This window comes from Haliotis rubra, unplaced genomic scaffold (assembly GCF_003918875.1).
Source record: "Haliotis rubra isolate DU_JTF1 unplaced genomic scaffold, ASM391887v1 Scf458, whole genome shotgun sequence".
NCBI lineage: Eukaryota > Metazoa > Mollusca > Gastropoda > Lepetellida > Haliotidae > Haliotis > Haliotis rubra.
The window spans coordinates 303,206-325,965 of NW_025767144.1; the positions used below are offsets into that span (position 1 = coordinate 303,206).

Below are 22,760 nucleotides of genomic sequence, written 5' to 3' on the forward strand. Positions count from 1 at the left end.
AGCTGCTTGGTATAGTTGTGCACACTAATCAAAGTATAATTACATTGCACAAGTGAACTAAACGTGGCATTAAGGGTCTACACTTATGCAAATACATTTTTTTCCCAATCTTAACGGTTTGCGCATGCGCCAAATCCGGGCTTGTTGAAACATCTGAATGTTGTTCAAAACTGGGAGCTTTCGTTCTATCGTCTTTAAAATGTCTATTTAATCATTCTTTAGCTTTCCAAGTGTTTGTTTGTATAGTATTTCGACTTTTCATGCAATCATTTCTTCATTTGATCTAGTCAAAGTAACTTGTGGCCGGCAGTAATCCCAAACATCAGTAGCAAGACGTGAGGTAGGAAACTCGGTCTAAAATATTTTTGTTTTTGTGCAGTTGATGTCATGAATTAACAAATGTAGCAGCGAGTTATCAAAATTTGCAGCACTAATCATGTTTCTTGTGCTTGATAGTTTCGTGTTATTTATTAAGGTATAGGTTTCAAAGCATGTTACTGAATTGGAATATCTGAGCCTGAAATTAGACAGCGTTTTGATGGTGATTGAGTCAGCAGCATAATTGGTCACTTTTGACGTGTTGTTTTGGTCTGTATAGCTACATGTATAGTTTGCCATAGTAGCGTTTTTACCCGGCGCGATTAATATTTTATGAAACAAGTAGCTTAATTTTGTGAAATGTTGTCGCGAAGTCTTGTTTCACATGGATTTTTTGTACATATTTGCACATTTGCTTCAAGGCCAGAGCTGGTATTGTGTGTGTTTGTCACAAAGAAGGCTATGGCAGATTCATATTAAAAGAAGGTTATTTGAATGATTTTAATAAAATATTAGTTTTAACACAATCATGGTTAAGCTATGAAAGAAATATATATCCAACATGTATGAATCATAAATAAGATGCTATGATCATTGTACATTTCCAGGCTCTCAATAATTATGTTTTCATTTTACCTCTGCTGTTTGGCTCTGCTGAAACAGTAACTAGTAGTAACTTTTCAGTATTTGTATGTCTGCTTCGTCGAGTTGGCATTTTTTTCCGCCAAGATGCAGAACATAACCTGCTTCTTTTGCTTCCTGTGCGTCCCACAAGTTATTTCCAAGTGTTTTATCCAAAATTCATGTGTTCATGACATTGTTATGGGTTGACACTCAGTCAAGGATGCATAATAGAATGTTTATGTTGTGCTACCCAAATATGTTTTAAATGTTATTACCAGGCTACACTTACCAGAATTAGATTAAGAGACTGCTAGACAAGTCATATTTTGTATATGCATGGTACCAGTAGCCTGTGACCACTGATTTGTTTGATTCAATCTGATTTGTTACTGAATATATGAAAAAAGTGGCTCCGTGTTTTTCTTCGCTACTGTCGTGCCATTGTAAATGATACTGGACAGAGCCAGCAGAGATTTACTTTGGAATAATGTATAGTATCCAGTCTTGCTTATGGGCGAGCTCTGTTAAACATAGCTTGGTTAAAAAAAAACTCATTGTTTGCATGATCTTATCAACATTTTGAAGTGATGAAAATTTAGCTCAAAGTCAAGGAGTCATTGTCCTAACATTATGTCATAAGATATAGATTTAGGGGTCTTAGGGTCAAATATTTAAAGACAAGACCTTACTCAAGGATTCTTGAGGACTGAATTCTTAACTTTTAAAAACATTTGATCATGTGTGGAAGTCAAACTATTCAATTTCAAATTAATTAGCATGCCAGTAATACTAATACATGTGAGTATAGGCTGTCAGCAGGCCACTGAGTATAGTGAAAGGAGTCCCGTTGCCATGTCTATTGCAGTCAAGTCCACCCCTTCTGAATAGAGATATAATGCCAATCTGCAGCATGATAAAATGGGATTTAGTGTTTCAATTAATTTGGCTTATTTTACATAGTTATTTAACCGAATATGGTTGCTCGAGAATACTCAGAACCTTGCTATTGATGCAATCTTGGTGATATTTAGACAGAAATTATGAAGTTTTCCCTATGGAGAATAAAATAGAAGAAAACAATTTAAAAAAAAAAACAGTTTTAATTTGTATGCTGTGACTGCTGAATTATGTATCATTTTAATGCTGATAATGATGTGTCATATTATTAAATATTTCTTTTATCATTATCTGGCTCTGTGGAATCAAGTGTGGAATCAAGGACAGAGTTGATCTATTGTAACTGATGTAAATGAGGTCTATTTGTTTACCTTTCATTGCATGTCATGGTTTAGGAAATCAGAGTCTTTTACATGGACAAAACCTTAGTGATACTATAGTGAGAGTGAAACTGAAGTGTTATGCATTTGTTAAATCATGTTAATAGGAGTTGTAATGTTAGAATTTTGTTTCCTTTTCACTTTGTCTACCTATTTTCCTTGGGTGCATGCAGACCATAATGTTCCATAATCAAATCAAAAAGAAAAACATTGTGTTTCTTTGTAAACATTAAGCAGTACACCTGTGAGAAGACTTAGGTATCCTTAAAAAGTTATTTGTGCTGGTTCATATTAATCAGTTGTTGGGTCATTAGCTAGGGCTTCCTATCAATATAGATCCTAGAGATAAATAATCATTACCTAAATATCGTTTGGTTATCCATATAAATAGAATTAACTGAGCACAAATGCCCCAAAAGTGTTGAAAACAATAAACATATTTCACATCACCAGTGAATGGTGATATATTTATGCATGTATTACCATGATTACAAAACAGCACTGTAACATAATTTAGAAGTAGCCCATGAATAAAGGCATCACTTTGTGATTTGTGTGATTAACTTAGAACTGTAAACAGTATTTCATAGCAATAGTTTATGTACATGTACTGTGTTTTGGATGAGACAATTTTCAATTTTCATATTCATGATTGTCAATATTTTTAGCCAGCCCTGTTGTCTGCTGATCGTATGCTGAAATTTGATTATTAATCACATAATTCTTAAATTGCCGTAAGTTTTATCCATTCTATGATAATTCATTCCACAATAAACAAATATGTTATTACAAATAACTACTGATGTCAGTTATCTCCTCATGAGCAGTAAACACCAAAAGAAACTGTTTTGGGGGCTAAGCTTTATTAGCTAAGCTTTTGCTGATTTATAGAGTGTAGGGTTCAGTGTTTCAATGTACAATTCTTGAGGTTACATGTATATCATGGAGATATCCCAGTCTAAGGAAACTTAGGCTCAGTATTATTCGTCAGCTCACTACTATACTGAGTCTTAACAAAACCTAGAAGTTCACGTCAGCTGACCTTTGAGCGACCTATGACCGTCCAGTGACCGTCCAATCAAACGCGAGACGGCCGAACGGATTTAACCAATCAGACGACGACTACCTGTTAGGGTTCGATGGGACTTACAAAACGGTTTTTGGATTTTCTCTTCCCTGGTCGCCAACACTGATCTATCAACAAAGGAAAATCCGCATAAAACACAGATATTTGACCTGCAGTATATACGCTTATGGGTTTCTAATGACATAGTTACTATTTGCTTATATTTTCGTAAGTGGACATCCTTGAATATTGACAAAAACACTATTTTCAGCGACTGTTTATTCATTGCGTGTATCACTCGGAAGCGGTCGTGCGGAAAATAGCATTCGGAATCATTCAAGTTTTTTTTAGGTAACGGTTCAAACGGTATGTGCGAATGTGAACTTTCACGATTTGGTAAGCTGTGTTCTGATTGTTAAGTCCAAAAGGTTAGCTGATGCGACCTTCCACTTGGTTTTGTTAGTCTCAGTATAGCGTGTAACGAATAATACTGAGTCTAAGTTTACTTAGACTGGGAGATATCTGGTGGTGTAACGATTCATCGATAGTATCGATGTTTGCATCGTCAACTACGCGATACGAGTGCATCGATACAAAACACGTTTAGGCAATATATCAGGATATTTATATCGCGAGGGTCCATGATACATCGATCTATCGCCACAAGAGACGATATATCCCGATACTACTTAAATATTACTTAAAGTTGTAGGGAGTATTGCATAAGTAATAGAAAGGGAGTCTCTTTTCTGAATTTTTAAAAACAAACTGAACCTAAAAGGAATTTGTTTGTGTCTGCCATCTTTGTTACATGATCAAAGGAGTTAGTGTATCAGTGAAAGCATGTGAACAATCTCTGTGAACTGTAAAGACTTGTCTTTAAGTAATTGAAACATGTTTTAGTTGTTTGACAAATAACACCATTTATTAACAACTATGAACGATGTCTTAGCTTTGTTAAGAAAGAGAAGCTAAAATTTAGAAAGCATACTTACGAGTTTTTTGCAGTGATTCTGGTATAAATTACTGTATAAATTGTCTGTGAAAGCATTGGTGCAGAAACACAACCTTCCAAGGGAAACCTAGATCAAGGTATACTGAATATGTTTGATTGTACTTTCTTAAGCATTAAATGCTGAAACTTTATTACATGAACAGCCTTTTAAGTGTGTGTGAATGTAACACCTGTTCTGCTGTATAACAAATAAAGATTCAGTCATTTTATCTATCATATATGTCCTGTTTTAAGGATTGTAAAGTATCGGGATAAGTATCGTATCGCCATCACTGTATTGTGATGATAATCGTCTCGCAGGTTCCTTGCCAATACTTTCATGATATATCGTCTCGCCTCATTAAACTAGTATCGGGATATATCGTCTCGCCACTTAGGCCTCGATACACAGCTCTAGAGATATCCCATTTTTAGTCTTTTCATTGTGACTGCAAAAGTTTCAGAAGCTCATAGCAGGCCTTGTTTAAATAATATGAAGTAACTCTTTATATGTGCCTAACTATCCAATCTCATTTTGATCATTGCTGTTATCAGAAACATTACATTTTGTGGGGAGTCTTTGATGTGCAGAAAATAGGATCTGCTTGTACTATGAGTGTCACTCATCATCAAACACTTAAGCTCCAAATATATGGCAATATGGGTACTGGGGCCTGATCCACAGAGCGTTGTAGCACAACAGTATTCATAAACCCATGATGAAGTTTATAGTTCATATGGCTGCTAAGGTTACCAGTGATTTGTGGATTGGGACCCTTGCTCGCCAGGTATTGCGATACATTTTATTTTTCTATAACTAGACTGAAAGCAATTAAAAATGCAATTGGTATTTGTTGTCCTGGAACTTACAAAAGTTCTTTTGAAGATTTTTTTTTCCTGCGATACAGAGGATGTAGGGATGAAAGGCTGTTATTCTGGCCCATTTCGAGTTCTAGTTCCCCGAGCATTCCTGTCACATAAACTTTGATGCTTAAAACTGAACCTTTGACAGTTCTTGTAAACACAACCACATTCATGAAACACGTGCACGTGCATTACCTGCAGCCAGGCCCTTTTAAGGCAGAAGGAATTGTGAAACTCAATCACTTTGAAAAAATGCCATGCTTCACACAAGAGGAAAAGAATCAGGGTATCGGTATGGTCAGCCAAGGTGTTTCAGATGTGATGATTGCCGGGCACTTGAATGTGTGTCCTTCCATTGTTGGTCGAGTCAGACAACGTTTTCGGGCCACCAGAAGTGTTGCTGATCGTCTGCGACCAGGTGCACCACCTGTGACGACAGCTAAACATGACCTCAATATCCGAGTTTATGAAATCGGTTCCAAACAGCTGCTGATGCGGCAAGGAGGACAATTGGGACAAGACGTCATGTCAGCGCCCAAACAGTGCGAAGACGCCTTGCTGCTTTCAACAGCCGGTGTCGTCGCCAGTACCGTGGTCCAACCTTATTGCATTGCCACCGACTTGCCAGACAGCGATGTGCATCTAATGGGGCCAAACCATGGCGAGATGTCAATATTTTTGTTGAGATGAATACATGGTTAACATATCCTTTGGAGATGGACGTCAACAGATTTATCAATGTCGAGGAGAAAGACTTGAGCCAAAGTGTGTCCTTGAACATGATCGTTTTAAAGGAGGTGGTGTCATGATCTGGTGTGCTATCAGTGCCATCTTCCTGATGGTGGTGGTTAATGGCGATCTGAATGCTCAACGTTATGTGGACAATATTCTTCGTCTGGTTGTACTCAGTGATGGATCAACATGGCGGTCAACCATTTTGTGTTTCAGCATGACAATGCACGTCCCTATGCAGCCAGGGTAACAAAGGATGTTTTAAAAGATGAGAATGTTCGTGTTATGGACTGACCTTCATTGTTCCCAGACATGAACCCAATCTAGCATCTGTGGGACGAACTTGGACGGCGAGTTCGAAATCAACTTGTGCCACCATGGACAGTTGCTGAATTGACACAGGCCCTTCAACATCACTGGCAGACCATCCCACAGCTGTTCCTGAGAAATTTGTGTCTTTCAATGCCCCGGAGACTGTGAGCATGTCTTGCAGTGCACGGTGGACAAACGGTATTGACTGCAAGTGACCCCTCCTTTGTTTGATGTCGTTGTTGCGCCACTGATGTTGTTGAGTGGACATTTTCAGGTGAAATTATCCACAGATGTTCGCTTAAAACATATCTGCCAGGAACATATATGTTCACATTTGTGTGAGTAAAGAAAGTTTTAATGGCTTTCAGTATAGTTCTAGGACTGGTACAATTTAGACACAGTGCAAAATAAACACATGGAAATACATATGTACAACGTGATTGGGATTTTTTTTTTCTTTTTTCTTTAAACATTTACTTTTGTTGAAATTTACATCACATATAAGACTTCAATTCCCAGGACTTGGAAACTATTCACCACTATTAGCACTATGATGCCTATATTTGGTTAAGTTTTTGAAGACGTTTATATGTGATGAAAGACTGCATTCAAACTCCACTTTGAATTTAGTTATTATATATTAAGATTTATACGACTGGTAAAAGGACCCTGAATGCTGACTAAGCTTTGAAAGGTCTTGGATTCAGACAAAATGCATTCAAAAGCTGGAATTTGTCAAAAGGTTTATCTGAAGGCAGGTGCCCAGCAAGTTGCTCAGTTCACAAGTTATGACTTGCAGTGACCGGCTAATTTATACTTGCTCTTATAGTATAATGCAGTTAATGTAGCTTTTCTTTCACGATTGGTAGTATTAAAATGTAGTTACAAGTATATTGCAGGCAGAGGATTTGCAAAACTTTATAAATATTACATTTTGAAAATAGATCTTGAATAAAAAATATGAAATATATTACCTATGATGGCGCTAATATCGGGGTTCATATTTTTCATACGACTTTCACTTTTTTCACACAAAATATCACTTTGTCAGGGTGATGTGACGCCATGAACAATGCTATGATGCCATGTTTCTTCTATGATGTTACGTTCTACATGAGGCGATGTGTTTGAAAGTAGATTTGGATTTATTTTCCTCAATTTGACGACTTCAGTAATAAACAGAATATTATATTCGTACCCATTTCATACTATGTTTACGACACTCATGCCTAAATATCAGCATATCCCTCGCTATCGCTCGGGAAATACCAACATTTAGACACTTGTGTCATAAACATAGTATGACATGGGCACTAATATAATATCCTCTATGAAACATAGGTAGAAATGTGTATCATATCGACGGGTACAAGTTTGTGATTCATATTTTCAACACCTGTGTGGAATGATAGTTTTTTAGTTAAAGATGTTTGAAATTGTATATTTTCAGTATGGATAAAGGCAAGCCTCGGCCTGGCAGTGGTGACGAGGATGATGGAATGGAGCAGGCACCTGTCAGGGCCGATACCCCTGGACCGCTGCCTCAATTTCAGTATTCACGGGTAAGCAGAATTCTCAACTTATAACAGGAATATTTCATATTTTTACAAATCATCCATGTTTTGGTAAGAAAGGGATCTATCATCATGGGTTCGGTTTTCAGATTCACCAAAATTATTAGCCTGGGTTTGTTGGTATCATGCCCATTGTTCTTGCTTTTACCATCAAGCAAGGACATTTCTGTGTACTGTCACTTGGGGCAGTTAACATACATTAAACATGCATGCATGCTTTAGATGACGTGCCATAGTACAATGTCAATTCTGTTTGAATGGGAGTTTCAAACCTGACTCATTGACACAATAAACTCGCAGTATCTTCCAATTTACACTTGTGCATAAATTTGCGTGCCTGCGTAGAAGAGAGAAGAATAAATATCCTGTTTTAAAACCTTCACAGTGATAAAATGAATCCTGGTGATCATTTCTTCAATGCCTATTAGAATGAATGGAGAACTTTCAGCGCACATGGATTTCACAGTCATCTTATCTTATGCTATGCTTAGGTTGTCTATGAGTTGAAATGTCGGGTGACAGCACAAGTTGTTGTTGTTGACACTTCCAGCAGTGACCACCAGGGCAGACCAACTGTCAGCTGGACCCTGTTTTAATGTGTTATCAACTCAAAGTGTTATTACTCCATCATATGTCTGATGGGGATTACAGTTAGTGCTCGAACAATTGATCAATCTCACTTGTGTCAGTGATTATAGATGAGCTCAGGAGTCAATCAATATTCATAAAAAATATAACTTCAAATTATACTTCAGAAACTATTTTCTTATTATGTTGTTAAAAGACTTGTACAACTGCATTGTAAACAACATACTTGCATGCGTGTCTCCACTGGAAGTGTTCTCAATTGTCTTGATTGTGGTATTACCGTTGCCTATTTTGTTCTGCATAATGTTATGATTGTGTACCGTTCTTGCCCACATGGGTTTTTGTGTAGGGGTGACACGGTATACCATGGTATTTGTAAAACCACAGTATTTTGCCTTCGGGTCAGTATCCATAAGCAATTCAAAAATTCTGTATTTTCGGTTTTCATCTAGTCATAAAATGTACATTCAAAATAATAAAGATTATGGTTATTATTTTTCCATGTTATTAAACAATGTAAGGTCTTGCTCTTGTCAATTTTCTGCATTATGATCATATCTTATATACCGAACCAAATGGACCGAACCGAACCGAACCGAAGGCCTTGTATCACAACCTACCATACTGCGATAAGAGCATACTGCTTCACCCCTACTTTTGTGGTGTTGTTTACAATGGATTACTGTGCTCTGATTATTGATCTGCATATTGTGAGCAATAACCAGCACCAGATAAAGTAGAGTAAATTAATTGTGCCCCAGAGGGTATGTAATCATTATGATATTATACAGTATATTTAGGTATACGTTTATGGGTCATTTTCAAAATTGGTAGGATTTTCAATTCTTTATTACAGTAAAATCAAACTCCTGAAAATTGATTTAATTTTTATTCAGATAAAATCTCAAACACTTAATTATTCAAAAATACAAACATGCAGGCTCAAATTTACTAATTGGCCTTTTAATTGATACATAAGTAATTAATAGGGTGAGGGAAAGTCCTGAACGATACCATTTCTTAATCAGAATAAGGATTTTGAAATATAATTCGTAAAAATCTTTTAAAGATGGCAAACACAGCTTTTACACTGACTTGGTCAAACTTGAAAAGTGTTCACGAATAGTGTCTGACAAATCTGGCAGATTCTGATACAGTCCATTCGAAGTCTACAACCCGCCGGCCCCAGTGTCTGACTGTTTGTTTCACAGTGACTTTGACTGAAGTTATGTCACATGTCACATGTGACATTTGTTTGCTGTTTATAAATCTTAATGTTTGTTAGTATTTTTAAATGCCAATTATAAGAAATGTCAAATCTGAAATGTGTGTTTAATTTCATTCTATGGGTCCTGTGAATTTTCAATGGGTCAGACAGTCAGAAAATTCCAGGACCCAAAAGTCCTGTTACTTGAAACACCATTCGTGAACACTGCTTGAAGGTAAAAACTATCATGAATCTTGAAAGTGTTATTTTGTATTTTTCATTTATTTACCACAAAATAATAGCATTTTTCTAAAACATTATTTTGTATATAGATTTCAACAGGTAAAATTGTCTAAAATAAACATCAGCTACTAAGCCCAGAACATCTTTTGATGACACAGGGGTGGAAATAACCCATTGCCCGACACCCGAGTCCAGTGTTTTTTTCTGTTGGGCAAGTAAATTTGTATATCACACTGTACCGGTGTCCAGTTGACTTTCCAATATTAATTATGTTGTTTATTTAAAAAATCAACAATAAAACGGCCGGTATAGTGGAAAAATTATCAGGGCAAGTGATTTTACATGTGCCACTGTACCGGAGTACACTAGCAATTTTAAAGTTATTTCCACCCCTGTGACACCAGAGGAGTGTTTCATGTATTATTATCATGAATTAATTAGAGCAGTCAATTAACACCAGTAACGGTTAGGACAATAGTGGTAACGGGCTGGACATAAACCGTAAGCAATTTAATTCAACATAGAAACAGGTAACACGAAAGGAAAAAATGATATCATTTACTTCAACTAACCATATTTTGGACAGACAGTGAAATGTGTATTAGAAATTGTAACTTGTAACAAATATGACATGTTTTCTTCCGTGCTGTGGTAACGGTTTGGACATTTGTTATATTGATATGAAACTTGTGAATGAATTTAGGCTTTTGAATAAAAACAAACTGTAGCTTCTTAAGAATAGAAAAACACACCTGTCTAGATTGAAAATCACTTATAATCTAAAGAAGAGTGCAGTTGGGGAACGAAAATTGAATGAATAGTAACGATTGTGACATTATTGGTAACGGTCAGGACATCAGTGTAACAAACAAATGTTATCCCTCTAAAAGGTTGCAAAAGCTTAAATTCTGAAAGGTACTGCAACAACTATGATACTGTACACATGGTCATGCTACACAGGCCACTGCATAGATATCATTTTGCTGTTGATATTATGGTTCAGTATTAGTCTCCACGAAATATACTTCTTTCATTCACTCGGATACCTTTAGTTTTTGTTAATAGTGAGATGGTAACACATATTTATCGAACACAAAGGTTTGGCCAACATATTAGCACCTAGCAATATTCAAAGTAAATGGTAGCCTTACATATCTCAGTTAAAGTTAAAGTTTACACCCAAAAGATCTTTACAGGTTGGGATACAATCAAGTTGTTCACCGTTACTACATTTTGTCCAAACTGTTACCATAGATTTCCTAACCGTTACCTTTAATTCATAAAGACTCTAGATCTTATAGAAGATAGAAACGTACCGTGATAGATTTGTTTTGGTTTTTATTTTTTAAAGCAGATAGATAAGTAAATAGAAATTTATTATAACACCATAGAACATATTCTTCAAAACTGAAATTTATTAAAGATATGTCCAGACTGTTACTATTATTTGTCCAACCGTTACTAGAGACTGTGTTTTTTATGCTACTACATCAAAACTCCTTTGAACAGTAAAATTCCATGCTTGAACTATCTTAACTCTTAAAGTAATTATAATTTTGTTATACTTCAAATATTAATGAACAACTTTTTGAAATACAAATCACTTTGTCCTGACCGTTACAAGGACTGTCCAAATCGTTACTTTGCAGAATGGTAACGGTTTGGACAGTAACGGTCAAGACAATTTGTAAGTAAATCCAAAATAAAAAAATGAATGATCCCTTAAAGATTTCAAAGGACATGCCTTCCACCTCTTCCATTTCTGGGCAACATATCCATTGAAATTTAAAAAAGTGAGAGATATATTTGACACAAAATACATTGGTAACTGTCTGGACAATTAAGGTTGACACATAACATTTATACTTATTTGATGGTGTCAATTTTCTGCGAAATGTGTTGAATCTCGTTATTTCATCTGCTGTCATGCACAGGGGCTAGCTCAAGCGGACACAGGAAGTAGAATTACAGTCCTGAAACTGTCCAGCTCCAGGGGAAATTATTGCAGGAATTTCATACACTGGTAACGGTCAAGACACAAAATCTCAGGACAAGCAGGACTCCAGATAAATTTTCAACATCAGGAGTACATACTCCTTACTTTGTCAATGCAGGATTACCAGAAAACCTTAAGAGTACATTCAGAGTATTTAATGGAATTTAATGGAGTATCAGTAATCTTGCGTTTCGTTTCATATATGCACAACCAAATTGCTGCTCTTGTGTATACAGGTCAATAAACAATAAAACAATACTTTTTCAGATAAATACGTCTGTAAATGATTCTAAGACCGTACACCATTGCTGTAGTGCATATCTGCTATTATTTCCGACCGTATCGTGCACATTTTATATCCGTACATACGCTGATATGGCCCTTATCTGGAGCCCTGGACAAAAATGTTACAATTTGTAGAATAAAACTTTTTTAAGTTAAAAACAAATTAAATGCAGTTTGAGTATGCCTGATCAATCCTAATTGGCATAATATGAATTATTTTGTTTATTTGCATTTATATTTACATTACTGTAATCGTAGTTATTTTCGCGTGGGATTAATTTTCGCGCTTTTAGCGCAAAAAGATTGTGCGTCAATAATCATACCAAGCGAAATATTCATGGTGAAGTCATGACAAATACTCAAGTAGGAACAACATGCAATTTGTTTATTCTCTCAGATAACAACATCAAAGCAATTATTCCTGGTCCATGTTTACAAATTACGTGATCAAACAATGTCAAGAAGTCCTCAGATGTTCGCCTACCGGTAATTCCTCAACACAATGTACTTATTTCACAGCAATCACTTACATACTGCATCTACTCATGTCTCGAAATGAAGTGTAGTTGACAGTAAATGGATACGCATACATATTTTGTTTGCCAAAAGTCATAATTATTGTAGCTGGACGGTCACATGTTGACAACAAACGACTTTCGTAGTGGAAATAGCGAGATCGTGCGAAACCTCATCGGTGACAGTTTAAATTGTTCCATGCATAAAAACTATCCGGCCATACACCAAAAAGCTGTCGCGTAACCTTAGTTATGATTATAAATATTTTACATTTATAGAGCACAACCTGCAATGAAAATGACACAAAACTAGAATATATTTATCTTTAAAAAACAATAGTTTGAGATACTATCTTTTTAAGATCACTGCATCAGAATTCGCGGAGCACCTTTAGAATACAGCACCACAACTTCTCGTGAGGACGATCTCTGCCGTAGGTCACATGTCATTAAGACAAGCAACCAGTTTGTGAGAACCCGTCGGACTCGAACCCGCGACCTTCGGATTGTTAGCTCGACAGCTAACCGACTGAGCTACGTCCACACTGTTGCACAATGTGCAAATTTATCGAGTCATTCCTGTGACGTCACGGAAATGAACGGAAAGAGTCGAATAGGTCACGGACAATTACGAATGCTACGGGTAGACTTGGTGTCTCGTGATTTTATTCTCCGGACAATTGCCGAATGGATCCGATGCCATTTGGCACACTCGTCCCATTCCGTAATCTACAAATTAGCGTGTGGCGTGGAATGAGCCGATATGCCTCAAACTGAAAAGGGTTGTTGACGTCAGACGTCAGAAGTAGATTTCACGGTGCATGCATGAATGACGCGCATGTATATAAATCGGTGATTTTGTGACAGAAAAGTGATGTAGGGAACAATGTAAGGATAATGTGGATCGCACTAAGGAACGAGGGAGACATGAGCATGTGTAGTGACGGCACGAGGGTGAGTTAGCCTTCGAATCATTACTTTACAAAATTTATGTTGTGTGTGAAAGAGGCTTGAGTGCAAATTCCAGGCCAATTTCCATTAGCCAAAAATTTCAACATTAACCCATTTCATAATGTACTTTCGACGTTTTTGGTTTCCCGTTTTTGTGTGAAAAATAAGTATTAAAATGCAAAAAGGAAAAACAACAATGGTACTCACGTATTACACCGGACATGTACCTGCTATATTGGATTAGGTCCCTAACCCTAACCCTAACCCCTTTTCCCTAAACCCTCAGCCCTCCGCCCTAACCCTAACCCCTTGAAATATTCCTAATAAATAGAATGCATTGACCGAACCACCGGACATGTACCTACTATATTGCATTAGGTCCCAAACCCCAACCCTAGCCCTAAGCCCTAGCTCTAGCCCTAGCCCTAGCCCTAACCTAACCCCAACCTAACCCCAGTCCCTTGAATTAATCCTAATAAATAGAATGCATTGACCGAACCGGCACAAACACGACTGACGTGTCTAGTGTAATGCATTATTACCGCTTCGAAAAATAAAATACTAATAAAACACTTTTCTATGTAATGGTGCAAATTACTGAATGACAAAAATATATATGTAAATTATAAAAATTACAAAATACAAAATACACTAAACATAACACCTCAGCAGCCCGTAATACAAATAAATATGAGCGTATTAGTGAAAAAAGAAAATATTTCAAACTGGTGCTTGCAAAATATTGAGCATCCGCCGGTATACAACTACTGGAAACTCTCAACATCGTTGGGCTTATGCAATGACATAGCTCGTAGAGATGAAACACCAGTGAGCGGAGCTTATACGCACTCGCTGAGCCAGACAACCGTGTTGCCATGCAGGCGTCATAGGGCATTGTATCGAGAACGTGCTTTCGAACAAAATGACATTACATTACGTAAAAGGGTATTATGACGTATTTTTAAAGTTTGTGGTGCTGTATTCTAAAGGTAGGCCCAGAATTCATCTCGGAATATTATCGGGTACGTTTTAACTAAATCACCGGTAGGGGAACGTGTGCACTGCACAGCTGACTGCAATTTCTGGCGCTGTATACAAGACAGTTACACACAGTAATCTTAATACCTGCATATAAGACAATGCCAAACAAAAAACAAACTAGAACTGAATAGGTAAATAATCTTTTCTAGCGATGTTTTATTGCAAATTTGACGTCTTTGGTCTTCTCTTGTATGTTCTTTCACGCGAAGCTATGTCAGCCATAAATCACAATGTTGACACAAGTATAATCCCGCCTCTCTCTGATTGTTTTAGTAAACACGATTCAATTATGGCGGCTAGCTTTGATCATTGCATGTCTATCGGCTGTGAAAACGTTGTGATGGATACCATCACTCAGGTGTTTGAAATGCGCGAAAAAACAACTGCGCGAACAGGCCTTTTGTGAACTTTCCGCGAAAATTGCACCCCTTGAAAATATATATGATTACAGTATTTGTGAACATTGATATTAGGAACGTCACCTCCGGACAGAGCAAATCTGCCAATTTTGACCCTAAAATGTGGCTAAACATAAATTTCAAAATGTCAAGACTAATGATATACCACATTTACTTACTAGTAAACATCTAAATATGTTTTCTAGCACAAAAAAAATCCTTTTAAGTTAACAGAGGTTTTTTTATTTGGAATGGACAGAAAATACTAACAATTTTGAAAATGACCCTTATGATAAATCTAGTTATTTATTGTCCTTTGTAGAGTTGTTTAATAGCATAAATTTGTTGTTGTGCATAACCTTTGAAATCATTGTTCTTGTGTATCATGCAATTTTTACCCTTAACATGCTTATTGTACAGGCAAGCAAGTTTTGGTATTTTCTAAGCATGAAACAATAGCTGTCTAGTGTGTAACCTGAAAGAGCCAGATTACACCTTGCCTTCAAGACATGTCCCTCATCACTGATCACAGTATAAAACACTGGATCGTCAGTCACAACTTATTTAGTTAGTTTAGCCATCATATGTCTTAAAGCAACATTTACCAAGTTTTCACTTAATATTCCAGTCTGAAGTTCTGTTGTGAATACTTATATATTTACTGTTTTACTCATAAAGTCATATAGTTTGACCAATTTTATTTGCTTTATTTTTAAATGTTATAAGGGGAAAGTTCACATGATATTGACTGAGAATGGCAACAATATTTGTTTCTAGATAACTTAAAATTTTAATGTTATTTAGTCAAATTTGTATTTTGTTCAGCTGTTGCTATATGTCTAGTCATATTGTCTCTGGACATGAATCCGGGGACATTGTACCAGTAACAATCCGATATTTTTGAAGACATATGCCAAATATTAATTTTCATGGTTTAACAAAATGCTCACAATTTATTTTTATTCTCTATGGATACAGCATTTCAAACAATGACTTGTCATTTATCATCACGTTTGTAGGACACATGACGTCCAACTAGAGCTTAATTAGTATTTGCCTTTGTCCTTTCTAAAGAAATTCAATTGTCAGTGATTTAGTTAAGAAAATCTGAAGTCTAATTACATAGAAAGAAGTGTATGAGATGCTATCTTAACTGCTATCAAATTGGTTTTAAGTATACAGACTTTTTGAAAAGCTAATGATATCCTGTCAAAATTATCTCCCTTGGTTTGTAGAGGTGCTTATCAGTAAATTTGCCCAAGATCTTGAACTCATTTGTGAAAAATGTATTGGGGCTGGCTAAAAAGAGCGATAATCAGACATTTATAATGTATTATTAACAATTATTGAAATTTGTCATCAATAGTGCTTTGCATCAACTCTTGTGATGAAATTAGGTTTCATTTCGCCTGTGTCACACAATACACAAAATTATCTTGTTTTCATGTTCAGTCACCATTCATCAGTGGACTTTGTGGATATTTGGATTATTTTCTTCTCAAATATGTTTTGATAATCAATGTTCGGTTAATGACCAGCAATCTCAATGATCTGTGCTGATTGCCAGACAATTAACGTTTGATATTTTTCTACAGGAGAAGTTAATGGATTTGGCCGAAACTTTCGGAGCCAGACTGAGACCAAAGTGCTTACTGAAGACATTTGACAAGTAAGTCTGATATGTTTTTGAGGCATAAAATGGTCCACCCACTCACACAAAGATTGTATGAAGGTTGTGCAGTTGCAAAATTAATAGCTCTGTTATTCCATTAAAGGTTAAAGTTAATCCAGATTGAGTGTAGTATTTTCTAAGCAGATAAAGTGAACTTATTCCTTTTAAAGTGTTGCATTTTTATAGTATCTCAGAATAAATGCTCTGCTTTTCAAGTTATTTGGCTTGTTATTTGCAAATATTGGATCATGTCACTTATAATTTCAGTGCTGATGGCTTGTGGGACCCTGAAAAGTGGTCTCGCTCTTTTGGTGGTTATTCAACAGGGTCCAGGGAGAATTCACCCCTGACTATAGACCCTAGGGACAGGAAGAAACAAATTGATTTGGACAGAGAACAGCTTATGAGAAGGAGACCCTCAGGTTGGTCAATGTTGCTTAAACTTTGAAAGGGTTTTAGTTCATGGTATAACAACAATATGGATCTGTGTAAACAATATCAATTTGTTTCAGATTAGCTTTTCGTTACACACTTCATTATTAGAACCTTGTTAATCGCCCCATTGACATATATGTTATTTGTAGGTTGGTGAAACCAGAGAAGTTTCGTTCCATATGTTTAGAAGAGTCCAAAATTTTGTTACGGTTAAATAATTGCCTTGACAAAAGGTTTAAGAGTCTCCTTTGAACCATCAAAATATAACACAGACAAGTCTAAAATATTCAATAATATATTGAGCAAAACTGAGCAAGCTACAATGAATAACAATACAGATATTTAGTACAATGCAATTGAGTCACAAATCTACAGTAATGGGCCACAAATATACTGAACAGCAAAAGAAACGCAAGTCTGGCTTTTTGTCAATTTTTTTAATAGAAGACAACCAAAATCATGTCTAATCATTTTTTCTATAGAAAACACTGTCAATTTAACAGTTGAAAGTTGCTGTTGACATTGAATTGCAATAAGTTCAAATTGATCACAGTCCGTCAAATGGAGATACCCCTGAACGCTAAAAGTGACAGTCTCTTTAGTAGCGCGTATAGCCACCTTGAGCTTGCACACAGGCCGTGCAACGTGGCCTCATTGAGTTCACTAGAGTCTGAAAGACTGCCTGATGCAACTGGTTCCACTCAAACACCAATCTCTATTCCAATTGTGCAAGTGTGAGTGGCTGTCTACCTGCCCCAATCCTCCGTCCAATTTCATCCGAGAATGTTCTAAGGGAGCCATATCGGGGAAAGAGACGGCCATGGAAAAATGTTAACGTTGTTCTGAGCCAGATGATCCATCAACACCCTTGCTGTGTGAGGGCTGCTGGCGTTGTTGACATGTCAAACCTGGCCCCACATACGGACGTCGGCAGTGGATTCCAGCAGCCCGAAGACGACGCCTAATTGTATCGCTGGACACTGCTCCACTTGACCCAAGAACTAAGGCTGCTGTTACTGTTTCTGCTTGAGTTCGGTTCTTTAGATGAGTGACCCGGATGAACCGATCTTGCGTATGAGTTGTCACTCTTTGCTTTCCGGTACGGGGACAATCAGCAGCAAACCCGGTTTGCTGATGACGTTGAGCAAGTCATGTGATGTGGTAAGATGACAGCCCAATTGCCTAGCTACAGCGGTTGCAGAGCTACCTCCGTGCAACTTTCCAATGGCCACTCCCCTCTGCTCGTCGTTTGTCTAGGCATTGTTTGTGTGGCGTGTACACCTCCTATAGTTTGGCATGAAATGCATGTGGACCCGTTTTTTTGTAAATATCTCTTCATCCAATGACCCAATCGATCTCAAACTGTGCAAGTGGATGTTTTGTCAGACAACCTAATCACTTTGTAAATCACCGATTTTATGCATTTGTATTAAAGAATCTGTCCATGTAACTGTCAACTAAATAAACAGCAGACCGCAGACTGCTTGCAGAGGGAGGGAGCCAATGACCTGTAACAGCGGCAGTGTTGGGTCATAAAGGTCAATGCACGTGCAGTTCATGATAGTTACCTGTGCACTGCACAGTGATAGACCGTTTGGATCATTCACATTGACTACTTCTAGCTGTCATCATGAAAGCTTATTCAGATGATGCTAAACGTTTAATTAGAAATGTGTTGAATTTTTTTTTTAAAAAAAGCAAACGTAGCAAACCGATTTATAAGGTGTCGGATTACATGAAATGTACATAGCTGACCTACATTGACGAACGTTGACCTTTATGACCCAACACTGCCGCTGTTACAGGTCATTGGCTCCCTCCTTCTGCAAGCAGTCTGCGGTCTGCTGTTTATTTAGTTGACAGTTATATGAAAAGTCCCGTGTTAGTCCGCCGTGTTTGTCTTTATATATACTGACACAGAGTCAAGAACATTCTTTATCCTCTGAGAACTTTATGGAAATCTGGAACGTACGACCGGTCAAAACAGAAATAAAGCTAAGGGAGGCAACTCTGGAGCGCTATCATAAAGGCATACCACTAAAATAGTATTGCCATTGAAGATATATGATGAGAGCCGCAACCCACGCTCAAAACTTTAAACATTGTGATCTATAATAACTATCTCTTAATCAATGATAATGCAAATTACAAAAACACACTCTCGCAACACTTTCTCCATGTTCTCCAAAGAAAATAACTGGGGTATTTTTATTCCTACAATGCGTTTTGCAGGGGGTATTAAAATGGACTCCGTCCTGTGCACATTCGTCTTTTCTGGAGCAGAACATAAAAAACTTTCAAATTTTCATCATATAAGCGAAATATTCTCAAGCATGACGTTAAACCCAATTTCACCTCACCTCACCTCACCTCACCCACATAACAGCCCAATGCTGTATGCTCCACTCAGCGCATCTCTCTGCTCTGTAGAGGGAGCTGGTGGAAAGGGGAAAGAGTGCCAGTGATCTTTCATTGGTGCCTCTGGCGTGGCAGCTGACGGAGGTCCACTCTCATCTGGCTAGGGACAGCATTTGTAGCTGTGCCAGCCACATGAGTGCGGTTATCTGCCTACGGCACCTGTGGCTGTTTCGAGGAAAACGGATGTCTGTCGAGCTTCTCGTTAATCCCTCAGGTGCCCCTGCAACGGCAAATGACATGTTGCCGACTGCTGGGATTTACTGTATTCGGCCGAGAGTCCCACAGTGCGGCACACACCAGTGTTGGCTTCCGGAAGAAGGCGGAAATCCTCCAACTAATGTGTCGAGATCCAATCTCTGCTGGGCAAGGCAGCCATGTCACTTGCTTGACAACGACATTAGAATCTATGTCGAAACGTCGCCTCCACAGAATAAAAGAAGTTGTATATCCATAATAATTGTTATTATAATCATTATTCTTCATCAACTCAACTTCTAAAATGCCCATCAAAGAAGTTTGACTTCGACTGAAATTGGTGTTGATATTCGTTTCCAGAGCAGAACTTGAAAAGCCGTACAATATTTCTTCACCAAACTTCGCACATAGATAGGTCTGGTGTCGAACTGTCTATTTGATCAGTTTTGGATTTCTGAATGAAATATTTATTTGCATTTTCATGGCAACAAGTTTGACATTTGACTGAATTTGCTGATAGTGCTCCACTCTGGAGCAGAATTTTAAAACCTTTCAATACTCTCCTTCCACTTGGCTATATACACACGAAAACATTTGAATAATAATCATAACAAGTTGACATTCGTAAAAAGTATTTTGCCATAGCGGGGGATATTGATGACTTTGTCTTCTTGTGTAAGTTGAATTAATGGTGTTCATGATGCATTGTGAAGTTCACTGCATTCACTGAGGTGCAGAATATTTTGTACATGCTTTCTACTTTGAAATAGTAATAAACTCAATCTCTTCTGAAAGATATTTGGTTTATTCTGACCAAACATTTAAGTTTTAGCCTGTTGGATGCATTTCAGCATAAGGCACTGTAAAGAGGGTTGTTGATTTCAAAACAGTTGGGGTGTCATTACATAAGCCCAACTGAACCAATATTTTGACACTTTGACAGTTGATAGTAAAATAACACATTATTATCCAAAAATATCTTTAATTTATTAAATATATGGAGGATTAGTCCAAAGCAGACAAAAATAGTGTAAATTTCTTAAATTTACCTGAATTGTTTGACTGTGAGATGTCTTCTTATAGTAGGAACCTGTATAAATTGTTAAATTTGTCCTCATCCTTTTCAATAATCATATCTCCAATGGATATATATATATCACCTTGGCTAAGAGGCTGTCGAGTGACGAAGCTACCTGTCATCTTGACACTCCGAGGTCTATCTGAGTGCTTGGGGAACCCTGATTTATCAGGCTACTCCAACGTGCCACGAGTTCCACCTCCCAGGGGAAAGCATTTGCTTCCAGCAAGGCGTCCGGGACACGGCGTCATATTCTATCGTCAGTCTGCCGTCCTTCCCACTTAACAGCGCTGTATGCTCCACTCAGCGCATCTCTCTGCTCTGTAGAGGGAGCTGGTGGAAAGGGGAAAGAGTGCCCGGTGATCCTTCATTGGTGCCTCTGGCATGGCAGCTGACGGAGGTGCACTCTCATCTGGCTAGGGACAGCATTTGTAGCTGTGCCAGCCACATGAGTGTGGTTATCTGCCTACGGCACCTGTGGCTGTTTCGAGGAAAACGGAAGTCTGTCGAGCTTCTCGTTAATCCCTCAGGTGCCCCTGCAACAGCAAATGACATGTTGCCGACTGCTGGGAGTTACTGTATTCGGCCGAGAGTCCCTGTTGCAGTGCGGCACACACCAGTGTTGGCTTCCGGGAGAAGGCGGAGGGTTCGACTCCTTATTTCCTCGTTACCATAAAGAACGGAATGTTGAGACCCATTCTCAATCTGAAGGCTGAACAAGTTAAAAGAGGTACTGTCCTTCAAGATGGAGACACTGCGATCAGTGATTTCATCTGTCGATGCAGGTCGCATACCTCCTTGTTCCAATGCACCCCGATTTCAAGAATTACCTTCTACTTGACTTGCTACCAATTTTGAGTGTTCCCGTTAGGCATCCCTATGCCGTCAAGGGTCTTCACCAAATTGAGATTGATTCCAGCTCAGATAGCCAGATCGCAGTGCCGATGTTGTCACCCGTACCTAGACGACTGGCTCATCAGGGTTCTAGATAAGCAGTTGAGTCTGGAAACCACACGATCAGTGTTGGACACTCTTATGAAACTGGGGCGTCGGGATAACCTTGTGGTTCAGACGTTTGCTCGTCATGCTGAAGTCCCGGGTTTGATTCCCTGCATTGGCACAATGTGTGAAGCCCATTTTGGGTGTCCCCTACAGTGATATTGCTGGAATATTGCTAAAAGCGACGTAAATCAAACTCGCTCATTCTCTCTTACGAAACTGGGCTGGATTGCCAATCTCAAGTCAGACCTCGTCTCGTAGCAAGATCCGATCTTTCTAGGTGTGATTATGTTTGAGGATGAGACTCATGCAGCAAGCTTGGGCACAGCTGGGGTCCCACTCAGAGAGCTACGAGAAGTTTCTCGAGACGCCAGATTTGGGAGTTGACACCCGTTCAGTATGTGGATAGGTGGCGCACAAATGTACAGATAGGGGGATTTCAGAATCTCTATTCTGCGAATTTAGTTCGGATATTGGAGTTACTTTAACTTCATTTTGGAAGAGAGCCTTATGGCCCCCACCATTCGCGGGTACTCCATAGCTATTTCAAAGTTTAGCACCCCTTTTGATGGTGCTCTGCCTAGGCTTCATAGCTGGTATGAACAGGGTTTCGACCGTCTCAGCGGAGACTCAGCCCACCTTGAAAATTGTTCTCAATTGGGTGTCTGGCCAAAACTTTTCAAGTCTATCGTCTCTCTCACTTCACTTGAGGTGGGAGACGGCTTTTCGTGTGGCGAGCTCCGGTAGAAGGGTCGGGGACATCCATGCGGTATCCACTGACCAGTCACTGACAGTATTTGATACTGATCATGTCAGTATTTGCCTCCCGGATACATACCACTCTCAGATCGATCTTGCTTCACTCTAGACAGCTATAGTGCGTTTGGCTCAAAAGCGGACCGATGAATTGCAATCTTACTCAAAAACTAATAAACATAACATACTCAGTGAAACACTGATCATAATCAAAACATCATA

General features: G+C 38.1%; 1 protein-coding gene across 1 annotated transcript in view; it reads left to right on the top strand.

Annotated features, from left to right (window-relative positions):
• The first annotated feature begins 123 nt into the window (after positions 1–123).
• The window catches only part of LOC124290127 (eukaryotic translation initiation factor 4E transporter-like), a 40,484-nt gene continuing 17,847 nt past the window's right edge, over positions 124–22,760 (top strand). The window contains 4 exon segments of the mRNA XM_046726818.1: positions 124–340; positions 7,638–7,749; positions 16,581–16,654; positions 16,925–17,079. Of these exon segments, the coding sequence (XP_046582774.1) occupies positions 7,639–7,749; positions 16,581–16,654; positions 16,925–17,079 (340 nt within the window). The 5' untranslated portion in view covers positions 124–340; position 7,638.